The sequence below is a fragment of the Hyaloscypha bicolor genome (assembly GCF_002865645.1).
Source record: "Hyaloscypha bicolor E unplaced genomic scaffold K444scaffold_126, whole genome shotgun sequence".
In the NCBI taxonomy this organism is placed as follows: Eukaryota; Fungi; Ascomycota; class Leotiomycetes; order Helotiales; family Hyaloscyphaceae; genus Hyaloscypha; species Hyaloscypha bicolor.
This window is the reverse complement of record NW_020194628.1, coordinates 2,036,475-2,053,040: the sequence shown is the minus strand read 5'-3', so window position 1 is coordinate 2,053,040 and position 16,566 is coordinate 2,036,475. Positions and strand designations below refer to the sequence as shown.

At 45.5% G+C, this 16,566-nt stretch overlaps 7 protein-coding genes across 7 annotated transcripts; 4 read left to right on the top strand and 3 right to left on the bottom strand.

The window, feature by feature from the left end:
• Positions 1–909: 909 nt before the first annotated feature.
• On the bottom strand, positions 910–2,355 carry K444DRAFT_634131 (uncharacterized protein; the record flags this gene model as incomplete). Its single annotated transcript, XM_024883705.1, has 3 exons — positions 910–1,806; positions 1,857–2,300; positions 2,353–2,355. The coding sequence occupies 3 exons, from the start codon at positions 2,353–2,355 to the stop codon at positions 910–912; spliced, it is 1,344 nt and encodes a 447-aa protein (XP_024732199.1).
• A 1,430-nt stretch (positions 2,356–3,785) lies between these two features.
• On the top strand, positions 3,786–5,287 carry K444DRAFT_617756 (Mur ligase). The gene is made up of 3 exons (XM_024881195.1): positions 3,786–4,666; positions 4,714–4,892; positions 4,938–5,287. Exons 1-3 carry the CDS (start codon positions 3,867–3,869, stop codon positions 5,174–5,176), a joined length of 1,218 nt encoding a protein of 405 aa, XP_024732198.1. The 5' UTR covers positions 3,786–3,866; the 3' UTR covers positions 5,177–5,287.
• Positions 5,288–5,975: 688 nt separating this feature from the next.
• Positions 5,976–7,086, top strand: K444DRAFT_617754 (uncharacterized protein). The gene is made up of 2 exons (XM_024881194.1): positions 5,976–6,195; positions 6,253–7,086. Exons 1-2 carry the CDS (start codon positions 6,016–6,018, stop codon positions 7,069–7,071), a joined length of 999 nt encoding a protein of 332 aa, XP_024732197.1. The 5' UTR covers positions 5,976–6,015; the 3' UTR covers positions 7,072–7,086.
• Positions 7,087–9,134: 2,048 nt separating this feature from the next.
• Positions 9,135–10,702, bottom strand: K444DRAFT_667135 (uncharacterized protein; the record flags this gene model as incomplete). Its single annotated transcript, XM_024887260.1, has 2 exons — positions 9,135–9,590; positions 9,644–10,702. The coding sequence occupies 2 exons, from the start codon at positions 10,700–10,702 to the stop codon at positions 9,135–9,137; spliced, it is 1,515 nt and encodes a 504-aa protein (XP_024732196.1).
• A 1,256-nt stretch (positions 10,703–11,958) lies between these two features.
• Positions 11,959–13,003, bottom strand: K444DRAFT_634127 (uncharacterized protein; the record flags this gene model as incomplete). Its single annotated transcript, XM_024883704.1, has 4 exons — positions 11,959–12,062; positions 12,318–12,608; positions 12,764–12,837; positions 12,984–13,003. 4 exons carry the CDS (start codon positions 13,001–13,003, stop codon positions 11,959–11,961), a joined length of 489 nt encoding a protein of 162 aa, XP_024732195.1.
• A 501-nt stretch (positions 13,004–13,504) lies between these two features.
• K444DRAFT_511916 (Metallo-hydrolase/oxidoreductase) lies at positions 13,505–14,479 on the top strand (the record flags this gene model as incomplete). The annotated part of the gene is made up of 2 exons (XM_024873481.1): positions 13,505–13,718; positions 13,764–14,479. Coding segments are annotated over 2 exons (930 nt in total), but the record flags the coding sequence as incomplete, so codon positions are not given.
• A 1,267-nt stretch (positions 14,480–15,746) lies between these two features.
• Positions 15,747–16,062, top strand: K444DRAFT_538700 (uncharacterized protein; the record flags this gene model as incomplete). The annotated part of the gene is made up of 2 exons (XM_024875564.1): positions 15,747–15,941; positions 15,979–16,062. The coding sequence occupies 2 exons, from the start codon at positions 15,747–15,749 to the stop codon at positions 16,060–16,062; spliced, it is 279 nt and encodes a 92-aa protein (XP_024732193.1).
• Positions 16,063–16,566: the final 504 nt, after the last annotated feature.

The following is a 16,566-nucleotide window of genomic DNA, read 5'->3' as shown; positions in this document are numbered from 1 at the left end:
TGGCGCATTAAAAACAATCCTCCGGTCCTTTCAAACCCAACAACAGCCCAATATGCGTTGTCTGTCTTCCGGTCGGGCCACAGTGATTGTTTACCGAAATAACGGTTTTGGGTTTCCGTTTGGTGCAGCATTTGTGAATTTCAAGGGGAGTCTTGGACTTTGTGCATCCTAACCACATTTGAACTGTATGTGGCGCGTTCTTTCGGATTTTGAGCCAGTCAGGAGGACGATCCTTTCAATGTTGAAGCCGGTCGATGTCGTATTGCTGGTCCTTGCGGCTCGAATCACGACAACGGCTTGGGAAAGATCGAAGTACTTGAATTTGTTCCGATGCGTATTTTCGGATGACATCTGGGTGGAGAGAATGAAGGAGAGTGGTGGCACTGTGTCAGTTATTGGGAAGGATATTCGACGGTTTCATAGGGCTCTACACACATGGGACTATCATGCCTTGAACGACAAGATGAATCTTTTGCTTGTGGTCAAACAACCAATGTTGACCCCTCAAGCGCTATAAAGATTTGCCAACTACAGTAAAGTTCGAAATCGGCTTCAGTTTCGAACACTCAATAAATTTTATTTTGGACCCATATTTTCTACGGCGCATAATTTGGGCCTTCGCTTAATTCCCTGCTCTGGATGTCATGTGAACTTCTGTCTGAGGATTTGACGATGTCGGCGAATAAGCTGCTGACTTATTGTGCTCTAGCACGTGCCAACAACTACCAATTCGGCTGACAGATAGTTTCTCTTGATGATTGTGAAGGCGTGGAGGCTGCCCAAACGTGCTTGAGCAGTACTTGAGCGATTCAACTTCAGGCATGTCCACGTCCTTGCAATTGACAGCAAAAAATGAAGCTGAGGAAAACTCTCTTTGCATACGAGTCATTCCTCCCATCACTTCCTATATTAAGACGAATTTAAGGCCGCGATGCGGAGGGTGACTAACGACAGCATAAAGCTCGAAATAGCGGCGGCCTTCTGGATATTATGATCCAGGGCAGGGAATATAATCGGGATAAGCAAACTCGCTATCCCAGTTGAGACAATCGCAACAAGCCTTTTGCGATTCCAACCCTCGACGAATTGAAGGCCCCAGCCAATATTGTCCTGATCATCCTCAGCGAGTGATAGCCTCTCTTTGAGTCTTCGTGGAATTTGCCTTAGGCGTCTCTTCCCGCATCCAATCTTTTCGGGATGGATAAAGGAATGCATGAGCAAGTTTGATCCAAGTGGTGGTTGTAATTCCGGTGGGTTGGGAGGTCCATGCCGGTACTCGTGATCCCGATTTGGTGGAGGAACTTCATCCGGCTTTCTGATGTCCACAAATTCGTTCTCATACAGTTCAAATCTAGCGAACTTGATATTTTGAAGTGTCCAGAATGAAATCCAGGACCACCATCGTTTCCGAATGTTGCTGTACTCCTTACTGAGAAACTCAAATAGTTTCTTGTCGCTGTCGATATCACAGATATCTAGCTGCCGAAGTTTGAGTACCTCTTGCCCCGCTGCCGCACTGTGACATATGAGGAGGTAGGAAACGTCTGATGCAGAGTGGGCAGGAGTGCGAGTTGCACATTCGGTGTTAACCAGCCCTGGTGCTTGAGCTGCCCTCCCAATTCCAAGCTTCTGTCCCGTGGTCAAGGTTATTTTCAGTAGTCCTCCAACTCGTTTGATGTTTTCCTTCCAAGAAAATTGCAGATTTCTACGGAGACTATGTGATGAACGTCTCAGAAAGCTTTCAAGCTCTCTTGCGGCGCCGGTTCTGAGCTCGGTGTAGTCGTCGTGAAGCTCTGCCCCGCATACCTATTTTAAAGTCAGCCAGAAGCAGAGTATAGACTTGCAACATTACTCACACATTGCCAGGTCACCCTTGTTTTCCCTGGCGGGATGGGGGGCGTCGATGGCGAGAAGCAGGAGAAGTACGCCTTCAATTCCCGGAGTACTCGAAGTCTCCAGGCTGGCTGCGAGGTGTTGGGTTCGATATTGTTCAGTGTGCGGCTTAAATCACTCAATGATTCAGATTGAGCAAATGGGAGTTGAGCGAACAAGTCTGCCCTTTCTAGAATTTCCTTATCCGATTCTGCTTGAAGACCTACGTCCTCAGAGATTTCGTCCTCAACACCCTCCGAGAATTCGCCGTCAGTTTCAGATGAGGAAGTAGATTCCTCGAGATGCAGGCTGGAGTAAGTTTGTGAAAGATTAGAACCCTGTGAATCTCCCCTTCCATGTGTACAGGGCCCCTTGGAGCCTGACTGGGGTAAAGTTCGACAGAGGGCGCACTGTGAGAGTGGTCGGCCCTGTAGAAGAAAGTTCAGCAGAAGGCTGAGTAGGCTGACAAGAAAAACCTACCATTCTGTTGATGTGGCGCAACGGTCTATCGGAGTGCTGGTAATTGCGAACACGATGACCTCTCACACATGCCTCACAGGCATACGTTTCGCCTCGGATCAGCGTGTTATCGTTGATGTTTGATATCGATGAAGATAGCCTGTCGAGGTGAGTAGCAGATGAGGAGGATTTCGAGGTCGATGGCCTGCAGCCTGAGTCCACATGACATCTAGAGCAGGGAATTAAGCGAGTGCGGTGTCTTGAATGAGTCTAGCCATAAATAGTTAGTGCCGCATAAAATGTGGGTCAAAATAAAATCATTAAGAGTTGGAACTGAAGCCGATTTCGAATTCTACTATACCTTTTCCGTCTCACTCATACAGACTTTGGTCTCCAACTTCAACCCCTCCAATTTCAACCATTACGCAAACGGCTTTTAAATTTCGCGGGCATATTAATAATATCAATATCGGTATCGTAATCCAAATTGCAACGAGGGAGGGTAAAGTCAGTTAAATCTTGATCGACTCTAGCGAAGCAGCTCCTGGTATCGAATACGCTATAGTAAAACAGTCCATAACGATGGGAGAGTCGGGCAGATAAATGGGTACTACGGTCGGAGAATGGACTCGGAGATCGTAAAAGAGATATCTCAATAGTAGTCTAAATTATAATAAACTTCTCTCGCATTTGACTTATATGAATTATAAGTTTGTTATTTGCTATATGCCGGACTAAAGATTTGGGCTGGACTCGCTCCATCATTCGACGGTTACGCTTTCGGTCGGGAATTTGCGACGTGCACATTTGTACTCTCGGGATTCCGTAGCACGTTCTGTGGCCGTACATCACGATGCTCTCTAAATGTCGAAAATGACCTGAGGAACTCTTCCTGCTAAATCTTTTAGCCTCTTTTTCGGAATGGCAAGGACCTCTGCCATATATAATTTATGCATAATTTATGCAAGAGGGGAACCAAAAAGCCCTGTAATTTAGGTAAGCTTTGGGGGCCTTAGGCATCGATAATTCAACGCCAAACCACCCAGATTTTTCGCGCGACATCGCAACGCTCTGATGCAACAAACCAGGGAAACCGGAACGTCACGATGCAGCTTTTCAAGTCGCCAAGCTGTCGTCCCTTTCTTTCCTACAATTTCACTGTTGGAAGACTCGTGCCTTCCCTCCGACTATTGTCAAGAGGGGTGGGAGATGTGGCAACCGGCGCAGAGGTGGCTACGGAAGATGCTGAATACGAGGTAATTGAACCGAACAGATATCCACAGCTCTCGCTAACCCTAATGAGGGGGCATTAGCCATCCTCAATCGATACCAGCGTTATCCCTCAGCCCCTCCGGACGAGCCTGCGAGAGAAAGGACTAAGATTTGGCTCAACAATCTCGGTTTTGATGTACTCGGGGCTCCTTCACATCTCCGTCTATACTAACCGCTAATAGGTTGATCGTCTTCGGAGACCTAAGGTGATCCATATTGCGGGGACGAAAGGGAAGGGAACGATATGTATTTACATTACCCGGATGTTGGTTGAGCATCAAAGGATTAAGGGATATCCCCAGAACATCGGTACTTTGACCTCCCCTCACAAACTCGACGTCCGCGAACGGATTCTCATCAACAATAAGAAGATCTCTAAGCCGGTCTTCTCATATCACGTTCGAATGCTTGACACTAAGATTCAGTCGCTTTCTAGCAAGCTGGGCTTGATGAAACCAAGGTTTCCCGCATTCATGTCGTTGCTGGGAATATCCATTTTCTTGGAGGAGGTTGATGTGGCCGTTATTGAGACTGGAATGGGAGGCGAAATGGATTCGACCAATGTTTTCCCTCACCCGGTGGCCACCGGCATCACAAGTATTGGAATCGATCACGTTCATGTCCTCGGAGATACCGTTGAAAAAATAGCCTGGCACAAAGCGGGAATCTTCAAATCAGGTTCAGTTGCAGGTACTGTGGTACAAGATCAGGCTGTATTAAATGTATTACGGGAGAGGGCAGAAGAAAAGCGTGTGGCTGGCGAACTGCAGGTTATTACGGACCGAAGGGCCATCGAATCAGGAGCGAAGGTGGATCCAGATATGCCTTACCAGAGGTCCAATCTTGCTCTTGCAATATTTTTGGCGGAGACGCTCTTAAGGTCGGAAAATCCAGGGTTTTCGGTGACGGCTGACATTGCCCGTAGTGTGCAGGATGTAGTATTGCTAGGAAGATCTCAAGTCGTTGAGGATGGAGATAACACCTGGTTTATTAGCAGCGCGGTGAATGATATCAGTCTTAGGGAGGCTCTCTCATGGTTCAAAAGTGTTCAACATTCGAAGAGGTAAGCACCCCTCCGACTCTCCGGTTTTCTTCTCACAGTATTCGTAGACATATTACTGCACCCCGAGTATTGCTGTTTAATCAAAACTTCAGCAAAGTGTCGCCTAGGGATCCAGTTCCTCTGCTTCAAATCATTCACGAAGCCCTATGCGCAGACACTCCCGTAGTGCTCCAAGGCGTGGTCTTTTGTACAGACCAATTGGACGAAATTGGAAAGGAGAAATCCGGTATGAGCCCTCCTTACGTATCGTTATGATCTAATACCTGGAAAGATTTGATCGACTTTCGGATAGATAGGAAGGCTGTATCTTCCCTCGATGCCCAGAGAGCCAACTCTACGACATGGAAAGAACTTGGTGGATCGGGAGATACTATAGTAGTACACACAACAAAAGCCGCTGTCCGTCTGATCCAAGAGAAGTATAAACGAGCTGAGGTTCTTGTGGCAGGAAGCGGTTATCTAGCTAGTAACGTCCTCCAAATTTTGCGGTCATCAGGATTGAGAATTTGATTTATAGAATGGAAATACCTCCACGCACAAGTACGGGAGAGGTAGAGGGGAGGCAAACGAAAGAAAAGCAAAACTACAGGAATGACTTGAGAATACCATTCATGACCGCCCTATGCCAAGATCGTTCCATTCGTCTGTGCGCAGAGAAAATCTCAAGAATTCTTCTTCGGTATCTACCGGTACCATCCTCCATTTCCTCTTCATCCCTCCTTTGGCTCCTGGAATTTGGGTTTGGGGGCCTTTGGCTTAGAGACTCTTGGATTTTCCTTTGGTACTTGCCTACAACGCTTCGAATGACGGGGAGAACCATCAACTTCCTTGTCCTCGACGGGTTCATTGTTGGGGTTGACCTCTAGATCAACACTGCTGAAGAGTACTGATTGGAGCACGATAGTCCAAAGCGGTAACCGATTCGTTGGTATTACTCCCTTGATTCGATCTTAAAGTATTTCCTAACGAACTCTATACTCCCTAGTAACTTAGCATATTAATTTCTTCTTATGTTGGTCGAGATAATGGTTATAAACTATTTAAAGCCTCACTACTTTAGGGAGCTTATCGGGATTGCCCTTACATTCAGGATAATAATTTTTCTTAACAGGCAGTTAAATTTTTTATTGGGCGGTTGGCTAGTGGATACTTCTAGTAAGCGAGCCACATTTAGCGATTCTGCCATAAAGGCGGTGTTAGGCCTAATATCGCTAAAAAAAAAAAATACAGCGCATATTGGTTAATAAGCTGCCCGCCTAAAATACCTGTGACGTGCTAAGATCTCCTTCGATTCCAACAATCGTCCGTATCTTCTAACTCGTCTCGCACAATTGACCAGCGCGCCCTCGATGGACCCTCCCAATTTCGCTCGTTTCAATGAGCTACCCATCGAAATAAGGCAGAAAATATGGAAGCTGCTTGCTCCAGAGCGATTATTTGAACTCTGTATTGAATATGTTCCACGGGTAAAGAACCAACAGACGGGCATATATGAGCGCAACCCAGGGGCAGTTGTACTTCGAGGAAGAGTATCTCTATCTGCTAATTACAAAAGTCTATTTGCTAATATGTGATTTGTTGAACAGGACGGAGAGACAGACACTCAACTTCAAATCGCAAAACGAGTTGTGCCTAGCATTCCAACACTTGGTATTTTTCTGGCCTGTAAAGAATCGCGCGAGGTGGCCACGGAATTTAATGCCACGAGATTTAATGCAGAAAAGGACAAAGTGATTGTGGTCGATGCAAGGCTCGATCGCCCGCCGACTGGGTGGGTTCCGGGGTCTGGCTCTTACAGGCCCAAGGTACGAGAACTTCTGGACGGGGGTCTAGACCATGGAGCATTCAAGGAGGCCCTCAGATCTCCCAGGCACATCGCAGATTTCGTATCGGAGGCTACGGTAGATGGCATACGAAACAAAGCCGAGGCATGTCACGACCGAGCTTGGAGTCGATTTCCTGAGATGGAGACTTTTACGGCTATTTTACCTCGCAAAATAGAACCATATTTGTGGAGCGCCTTCACAGAAGAATGGCGCAAGTGTGATACGAATTTAGCGCCACGGATGTCTCCAATTAAGTTGCTTGTCGCGCAAGATGAGTTTCTTTTCTCCAGTTGGATCATTCTGGATAGAAGGGAGCGGTATTTTCAAAACAAGAGCGAGTGGGAGATTGAGTGGGAAACTATACAAGCTTGGGGACCGGAGGAGGGACAAAGAACCCCGGCGAAGATGGAGGTGGTTAAACGCGAGAGGGCTGAAAGGAGACACTTCTTACAAAGGTTCCTGGGTAGTGAGGTGGGGGAGAGGGAGGAGAGGGTCGAATGGGAGGCAGAGGTCAAGTGGTGGGCAGAGAAAGCGCTAGCAGGCGACCTCCGTTATTCTGTTAGGTGCCAAATATATTGAATGTGCGGACTACCTCCCCCTCCCAACTACTTAACCTTCCCCGCTTCTTGCCTCGCACAATATTAGCGGCACCCGTCTTGTCCACGTGGGAATATATCCCGAACAAGGATACGGTATATTACTAACGCTGGAAAGGCTATAGGTCTCAGTTAGCCATTCCCCGACAATTCATATGCAGAGTGCCACGTATACCTGATCACCTCTCAGCAATAAGCAAATCTGAGATTTTTGGTAGCATCCCACCAAAATCTCCCCTTTTCGCCCTTTAAATTCTCTTGTAAAACTTGCTCCAAGACTTTGATCTCTTCCGCCAACGGAGCTCCTGCGGTCAAGGCTTCCATTAAAGTTCGGAAGAGTCAAGGCGGTCTCGAGGTGCTTTTTAGCAGTGGCACATCTTGATATCCGTCTCGCCAACTCCCGATCGAAGAAGACGCTTCGATCATATTGTGGTGGATTAAGAGTCTTCCTTTGATGCTATCTTGATTCATGTACATGGTTTTAAATCCGCATGTGGTATAGCCAATCGAATGAAACTCGGCATCATGACTTGAGAGAACACGGGTCGCACAAATTGGATGGGGGAAGACGGGTTATCTGGGACGCCACTTTGGCAGCAGGCCTGTCTGTGAGGATGACCCCCGCTCCTTCGGACACCACTGAATTGAGACTGAGTCTGAGCTAGATTCCTTTTGGCTGCTCTCATATGAATATCCGACGTAGGATAAGACGCTCAGCATGCGCCTCACTTTCTTCCCTTAATATTCACATTCGCGAACTGCTTCTCATCTGCAAGTTTGTCTACTACTACCTCCCCTCCCAAGGTATCTCCTCAAGATACCTATTAAACTATCTACTTATGCGTTTTTCCCAGTAGTAACCCAAATAATAATATATATCTCCTCTGCGGTAGCTTCAATTTATAACTTCTCTCGCACATCTCTATTACTAGTATAGCAGTACTTGCACCTCTATTAATAAGCCAAAGAAAAGATAACCTTTTAAAGTATCTTAATATAAGTCCGGAGACCTACTCTTTAATAGCAGTAAGGAAGAAACGGATATAGTCTATAAGTGGCTAACGTCCGAGAAAGACTATATTAAGGAGAACTACAAGCGAATTCCCCCCTATAACTAGAGTAATATTAAAGAGAAGTCAAAAGATAAAGCTATAGCAAGAATCGCTCAAAACGGGAACCCGCAGACTCAATATGTCTGGAGTCTCGCTACTCCTACCCCCGATTACCCGAACTAAATAGTATAAAGGATTTGTGTATTCGGCGCATTGCAGTATCACCACTGCTTTTGCCTAGGACCACTATTATCGATTCACGCTCCTTGCATGAATGAGATTACAGTTCTGGAAAGTGGTTAACGTACTTGAGACATTTGGCACCTAAAGCTAAGCGATTACCAGGTCGCACTGAATTAACGCTAGCCCGGCTTTCTCTTTGGACCGTTCTATACTATTATGTATAGACGCTAATAGTCATCCACTTCCGCAGGCCTCCACTCTTTAAGCACTTATCGTTAGTCTAGATTAGTGGACCTCCCTCCTATTTTGACCTGCCTTTTCAGTTTTGGCTCCTGCAGGTCCAGATCTCCACTGTTGAGAACAGTAGCCATTTTGGGCCCATATTTGTGGACACTGCTGCATAATGCAAGATATATAAAGTCCATCAGTCTTGATCAGATAGTGCTTGATATTCAAAAAATGGTTTTACATTCTGAACAGTTCGACATTTTTGATGGTCCTAACAGTGATCACGAAATAACCAAGCCATTAAACACGAAGGGCAAAGGGGGGGCACAAACAATTCATTTAAGGGGCGCAAAGATGAAGCGCAAAGGAAGACCTCAGCGGGTAGTCGAGCCCACCAAATCAGTGCGTCTTGGGAGGAAGCGGAAGCAATACACAGCGAAGACTCGTGAATTAAGAAGTGGAGAGCTTGACAAGCCTAGAAGATCTGCGAGACTGGAGCAGCAAAATCTGAGAGTTCATGTGTAATTTAGTTCAATCTAGTTACAAATGAAACTCCTCCACATCCAAGCGCTCTCCCGAAATCTTACATGTCACCTCTCGAACCCTGTAGCCCTCTAATCGATGCCCTCGTCGTCCCTTTGCCTTCCTCCACGTCACTGATTGCTTTGAGTATCGTGTCTCGGACCTCAAGAGCCGCGCTGGTGATTATGTGCTCGATACCGTTAAAGTCGACACTGTTTTGGTAAAGAAGGGCAATGTCCGCTCTAAATGCATCTATAGAAAGATACGTATCATTCTTCACCTTCATCTCGATAGTGCCAAGATCGATTGGATTAAGAACCCTTGCAGCATAAGTGTTCGCATACTCTGGCCACAGCTGCTTCACCGGTGCCTTGAAGCTCTGGCCTGCTAGAGTTCGGCTAACATGATTTAAGATTTTGGTGATCCCTTTGGATTGACGTTTTATAACTGGAGTCTGAACTCCTTTCGCTTGGGATTTTGTGAGGGTCGCTGCCATCGAGTGTGGACTGAAGATTGCCTAGGATGACACGACAGTCACAAACAGGGTCTTAGAACGACGGTTGGACTTACTCGCTCAGATTTAGCTTCAACGCAATCTGACTGATTACCGGGAGAACTGATAAGTTGAAGTTCGTCTTCTACTTCCTTTGTGTCTGCAGCTTTTGCATCTCTGGTGAATGCTTCGAGAAGATGATATTCTATGGTTTCCTGAGAATCAGCATCAGAGTCCTCTTCACCTTTCTCATCATCCTCGATCTCATGCTCATCTTCAGCCTGATTGGTCGTTGCGAGTTGATTTTCATCAAGGATTGTCTCATCAGATGAAGGCCCATCGCCCAATAAGATCTCATCACCAGATGAAGATTCCAATGAGAGATCGTCACCAGATGGAGGCTCATCGTCCAATGAGAGCTCATCACCAGACGGACGGCCATCTATTAAACGATCACTATTGAGTGGCTCCTCAGCTTCGATAGCAAGAGGGATTGGGATATAATAACCCCTATTGCCAAAATCGCTCAATAAATTTACGCTTTCGATCCATTCTCGGCCGAGCAGGATGGTGTGCAATCCGTGAAGCACTCTCGCATTGATTGCCGTTTCAACACCTGCTACGCGAATAGTGAGACGGCAGTAGGTAGCTGTTGTTCCTAGGCTGTTGGGATACAGAATGAGCCCGAGTGTAATCGCGATCGACCAAGGGAGCAGATTGCATGAACTTCTCTCATCAACCTGGACTCGCTGAAAGTTCGCTATCCCCCTCGGTGTAAATATCGAGCCTTTGGTAAAGAAGTTGTGGATCTTGCTGTTCTCATCGTTATTTTGTGGTGGTGCACAGGCTAACGGTTGTTCTTGACGAGCTTCATGATCCGCAGTGAGCTCCCCCCGATAATGATCTGGTTCTCGTGCATCTTCGGTACTCTCGGATATTTGATCTCGGAAATCATGCCAAATGACAGAACGAGGGCTTCTTGCAGGTGCGGAACGAGTTCTCTGGGTCTCATGAGAATTTCGCTGGTGTTTGGTACGTTGGGGGGGTAGGTGGCTCACGAATGGAGTAGGTGACGCGGCACGCTTAGTCCCTGCGAGCCCAAGCACTGATATCGAAGTATTAGTAATGCTCTCCATTTCTTGGAGTATTGTTTAATGGATGATTGAAGAAGCAGATTTTGGTATGTTTGGAGAGACTGTGATAAATAGATGCTTCGTATTGCAACTTATACGAGCAGAAGAGGTGAAGGACCCTCTTTCCGATTTGCATGCTCTTTCTGGCTTACCTGGGAGTCTTTGGACTATAATCGGTACAATTGTGGATGGCCATTTCTGGATCCTGCCCCAAAGCCGCGCAAGATCCCAACAGTCGCTGAAAGTCACTTCTTGCCGCAAGAAATGCCACATACTATCAATAGTGTGTCAAAGGAATACTCAAACCACTTAAGTTGCTTAAGTAAATACTCGTATGGCTCCCCTGACTAAGTTTGAGTTAAATAGAGTGGAATACTTAAGTACTTTGAGTAACTTATTGCGTGGTTTATTCTATTGCTCTACTCATTTGATACTAAAGTCTATTAACATGGATGGGCACATTTTCTCAAAGAAATTCCCTGAGAACTGCGGATCTATTTTAGGGGGATTTTCGACGTAATATGCCTTTTGTCGCAATAATTTGACATCGTTGATTATCCTTCCCCCTCAAAGTATATGCTTCCGTACAAATACCGATATTACGCAGAGAACCATGACTCCGGCGCAACAAAGAGCTGTGATAGAGTTGCGCCAAAGTCTCCCCTTTGCCACCGTAATGAAGGGCAGGTGCTTAGTCTCGGAGTATAAAAACGACAGAACAATTGTCGAGCAGAGAAAAGACAGAAGACAAACCGCGCTACCCGTACTACCCACGGCGGTTTCCCAAGGTAAGCCCCAAATTACACCCCCTTTCCAGGACGCATAGTGAAAAGACGGAATTAATATGACCGCTGAAATAATTCCGAGGATGAATGGGCCTTCAATAGTTCCAGCGGAGAAGCGTTTGAGTTCCTGGCCAAGTAATTCTAGACCGCTGAGTTTGTAGCTCCCTAAGGCAGGCAATGCTCTAGATAGAAGGTCGGACATATTCAGGGGCAGCCTGCTACAGGTAATATTATTGACGTTTCCGAGGCAGAAAGATGTGGTTCCTAAAGTGCAATTTCCAGGGATGACAGATCCCAGATCACTTTGAAAAGCAGTAGCGCTTGATATTACTGTCTGTGCCGCGCTGGCAATACTGATGCTTGGGGCCTTACTCTGCAAGGACTGCGAGAAGCCACTGCCTTCACCTAGTCCAGATAATGCGAATCCTGGCTGAGAGAGACTTTCGAAGTCAAACTGAAGTTTATTAGCAAAATTCAATTGAACAATAAAGAGAAGTCAACAATTAGTGTGAGTATGCCTGCAGTTTCCGTATTCGGAAAACTCAACGCCAGGATACCATATACCACGATAAAGACCCCTAATAACGTGAAAATAAGCAATTCAATAACAGAAAGCCATAGCTTGAAGGCAATGGCCATTTTCGCAAGATTATAGAAAGTACTATGTAAAGAATGTAATACAGTAGAAGGCGAATTGGGTGTCGCTGGTTTTTCAGTTAATTATTTTAAGCAGGGTCCATTTCCGGATACTTGGGGCTGCGCACCCCTTGTACTTCAAGGGTACCGCTGCCGACCGCAGAGCAGAGCAAGCAGAGGCAGAATTGGCGGTTTACCACCATCCTGCCCCACCAATCCTTCTACAGTAGTATCCTTCCATCCCTCTTCTTTCAATCCCGCCAGAGTCAGCGCTTTCGTGTCAGCAGCACCCAGGTTTGTCTCCGTTGAGCCCGGCCGCTTCCCCACAGCTACTACAGTCTTGTGATTGAGAACCCCTATGTCCGAGACACTTCTCACATCTCCAATGCTATATGTGCCTTTCTCCGTCTTCTGAGCCCCCGATGGCTTCCTTGTAATAGTTACGAAGGTGATCTCTATAGTGATTTTTGCGGCTAAATGGTTTTTGACTTCTATTACATTTAGGGTAGTTATATATACAAGTTAAGTCGCCTTAGTTATTATATATATATAGCCGCAATGGTTATACAGTAACGTTCGAAATCGGCTTCAGTTCGGAACACTCAATGATTTTAGTTTTGGCCCACTTTTTATGCGCACTTACTTGGATTAGCCGATGTCGGCGGATAAACTAAGAGCTCTGCAGGCGCCAACAACTCGCTGACTCTACTTATTCGGCTGAGCAAAGGCAGATTCTAGCTCCTTAATTATCCACTTTTTGCTTCGTGACAATAGCTCCTCGATTGTGTAAGATCTCACGATACTAAGAATAGTAAAACTCGGCTCTATTGCGGCACACTCTTCAAACTCCCAACAGATCTTACTTAGCTGTGGTCAGATACATTGCCACTGGATACTTGTACAATTTTTGCCTTGTGGTACTTCGTCAAAGCAGCTTTAATAATTTTCTGCGTATCTCCCAGTACAACGGTTTTGCTATCGAGCGCATGTGTGTATTAATTTAAACACTAAACAACATAAGGTTTCATTTCATATTAGTAAGGTAGAGGAAGCAATTAACAGGACAGGCATAATCCTCTATAAGTCTTTTATCTAGATGAAAGCAATGAACCCACTTACTTAGCTCTTAGACATATTCAAAATGGCGCTCTTCTGCTCTCCCTGGTTCTCTTCTCCTCTACTAAATAATCGCCCCTCACACCACGCCAACGACTCCGCCACAGCATTCAAAAACCCCTGGCCCTCCGCCGAAGCACCAACATTCGCTGAACTTCTCCAAGCGAAATTCCCGTTGGGATGTTATAAAGACCTTGCGAAAAAGCACCCAGGAACAAAAGACGTATTAGTCGTTGTGCCAGATTGGGGTGCGTCGGATTTAGAGAAAAATGGGCTGAATAGGGAGAGGTCTATTATAGGCACGACGCTCGGGCATGCGGGTGTAATTACGGAGTTTCCTTTGGAGGGGACTAGAAGTTTGGAGGGGGGGAAGAGTTTCTGGGTTGTTTATGATCCGATTTTCTCATTGAGGGCAGGGCCTACACAATATACCGGGCCAAAGAGGTTGAGACCACCGCCGTGTCAGGTGGCGGATTTACCAGGTATAGGAACCAGGTTTCTTCTTATTTCTTGCTAATTGAAAGTAGGCTGTGATGCCGTTATGATCTCACATAACCATTATGATCACTTGGATTTGTCTACTATCGAGGCGATATTCAAAAAATTCCCTAAGGCTAGGTACTTTGTTCCTTTGGGGAACAAAGGTTGGATTTGTTCCCTTGGTGTACCGCAGAATAGGGTCCATGAGCTTGACTGGTGGCAAAACACGGAATATAGCGTACAGGACTTTAGGTATACGATAACACAGAATGCAAACGACTCTACGATATTACGCTTTACTTGTGTTCCAGCCCAACACAATTCCGGAAGAGGAGCCTTTGACCAAGGTAATACGCTCTGGTGCGGGTGGGTCATTGAACAACTGCTCGTATCGAAATATGAAGCCGAGATCTCTCACACTAAAAGAAAAGGCGCTATATATCATGCAGGAGATACGGGCTACCGAAGAACATCAAAGTCCACCGCCATATGCCCTATCTTTAAGGAAATCGGGCAGAAATTTGGACCATTTGACCTATCATTCGTGCCGATATGGAGAGGTGGTAGTCTAGGATTTATATCTTATCTTGGCTTAAGGCTATCGCATGACAATATCCCTTCTGCCTTGCATTTAACACCGGCAGACGCAATTAGTATTCACAATGATGTATTATCGAGGAATACAGTAGCAGTGCATTTTGGGACTTTCGTTGGGTCGGAGAATGAGTCTTTAGAGGCGATTATAGAGTTTAATAAGAGGAGGGAAATTCAAGAAGTGTTGAGCCTTAATGAGCCGGCAGTAGAGGGGCGTGGGCGTGCTGGTATACTTAATATTGGTGGGAGCATTGCAGTAGAAATTAACATACGCGAGGTTGTACATAATTGAAATTATTCAATACTAAAGAAGGATAGTTCGTATTTAGAGCAGGTTATTCGGAGGATAGCAGAGAGGCAGTTAACACAAATGAGGAAGATGGGGGAGGCGAGGAAGATAACACCAGCGAGAATGATATCGTAGTAGTGAGGAAGATAGTTGTCAAAAGAGCGTCAGGCAGAAGCTTGTGTCAATCACGTGATACAGCAGGAGTAAATGCCGACGTCGGGCCCCAAGGTCACCGAATCCTCAGGTGGTGCGCATAAAAAGTGGGCCAAAAATAAAATCATTGAGTATTCCGAACTGAAGCCGATTTCGAACTTTACTGTATTCTACTTTTATTAGATTTCAATTAATATTAAAAGAAAGTACAATTTTCACTATTTAAGTAAATATAAAGAAGGTAATTGAGATTAATTTTTTTATTAAAGGAAAATGTATCTCGAGGATAACGCAGGGCTAAGCATGATTTGCGAGCCCAAGCCACAAATGCAAGCCGCATTACCCCCCGCGATTTCCACGCGATTTCCAGCGCTACAAAGCAAACTCCTGGGAGGGTGGGGCTAATAGGAGACCATAGCTCCTATTAGAAAGCTCCTAGTAGCCCACGGCCTCATAGGAGAAACTTCACAGGAGAAAATAGTTCATAGGAGAAAATGGCTCGTAGGAGATAATTCCTATGAGCAAGTAGCTCGTAGGAGCATACCAAAACTAAGTGGGAGGAGAAAAAAAATGGCCGATTTTGACAAATTCAACGAACACCAAAAAACCAGTATTTACTAGACAGCAAATTAACTTCTTCTCTCTCTACGACTTCCTATAGTCATACCAGATCTTGCAAGTCCTATATACGTCGTTTGTACCTTTAATTGACTTGTATTGTCTCAAAAAGAGGGCAGGAAGTTGAAGGTTTGGTATTGGCGCAGGGGCCAAGCCGCCAATTTCGGCCGCTTATTTCTCCTACGAAGAGCCAGATCAAATCTGTCGGGTAGCAGAATCCTTGGTCGACCACGGATCTGGCGGTCAGAAATCTGTCGGCACATAATACTGTCGCCTGGGCTGCCGCAAATCTATTGCATACCAATTTAAACCTGAGCTTCTTAAAAATATACCGTGGCACCTTCTTCCCAAACATATTCGCTTTCCTCAAATAACTATGTCTCGTATACGAAATCGCAAAGGGGAGAACTCTCGAAGACGGAAGCGTACTCTAATTAAAAAGGCCCATGAGTATGGAGAGCTAAGCGGCGCTGATATAGCATTCTTTATATACAAGTCTGGGCATTGGTTTACATACAGATCTACTAACCGACAGTCATTTCCTCCATCATGGGATGAGATCGTAAGTTTCGTAACGAAAGGCATGTACGGTGCTAATACGAAACAAGCAAATGTCATATCCACTCCCGGTAAATCTGCTGCCTCAGGATTTCAACGTCAAGAGCAAGCTTGTTCTACCATGTGCCAAATAGGAAGATATTGTATTTGAATTGATACGGCTATATAATTGAGTTTGGGAGAGGTACAGCCGATTATTATTATGAATTCACAGCTTTTTCTTGACCTTTGCCCCGTCTTCCCTTCGATTTTATATCATAAAGTGAATTTCAAATTATTATTACGTTACCTGCTATCCAATGCACTCGAACACGCATAGAGCTTCCTCCCTCTACGAACTAGTAGCAGACTCATGTCCTCCAATCTCGTTAGTAATAATGGAGTTCATATGGCTTCCGAGAGCAAGAGGAATGAGGTTTACTATAAATAACAGTCCTATTTGCTGCAAGGCCTTTATGCATTATCCGTGAGGCAAACGACATTACCTACAGGGAGAGCAATAACCAAGACCGCATAATATCGAGTGGTACCTCTTATACTTGTGGACCGTGGATAAAAGACATGCTTAAGAAAATACTATGTCGTATAGGTGTGTAGAAAGCCGATCGAAATCCCCAACATATAGAAAACAATTGAAA

What these genes read in the sequence shown, in the direction of transcription:
- K444DRAFT_617756 (XM_024881195.1), top strand. Translation starts at nt 3,867, where the DNA reads ATGTTGGTTGAGCATCAAAGGATTAAGGGATATCCCCAGAACATCGGT. An exon ending in AGTGTTCAACATTCGAAGAG is followed by an intron (nt 4,667 to 4,713) that starts GTAAGCACCCCT and finishes CAGTATTCGTAG; the next exon opens with ACATATTACTGCACCCCGAG. An exon ending in AATTGGAAAGGAGAAATCCG is followed by an intron (nt 4,893 to 4,937) that starts GTATGAGCCCTC and finishes ATACCTGGAAAG; the next exon opens with ATTTGATCGACTTTCGGATA.
- K444DRAFT_617754 (XM_024881194.1), top strand. Translation starts at nt 6,016, where the DNA reads ATGGACCCTCCCAATTTCGCTCGTTTCAATGAGCTACCCATCGAAATA. An exon ending in CAGTTGTACTTCGAGGAAGA is followed by an intron (nt 6,196 to 6,252) that starts GTATCTCTATCT and finishes TTTGTTGAACAG; the next exon opens with GACGGAGAGACAGACACTCA.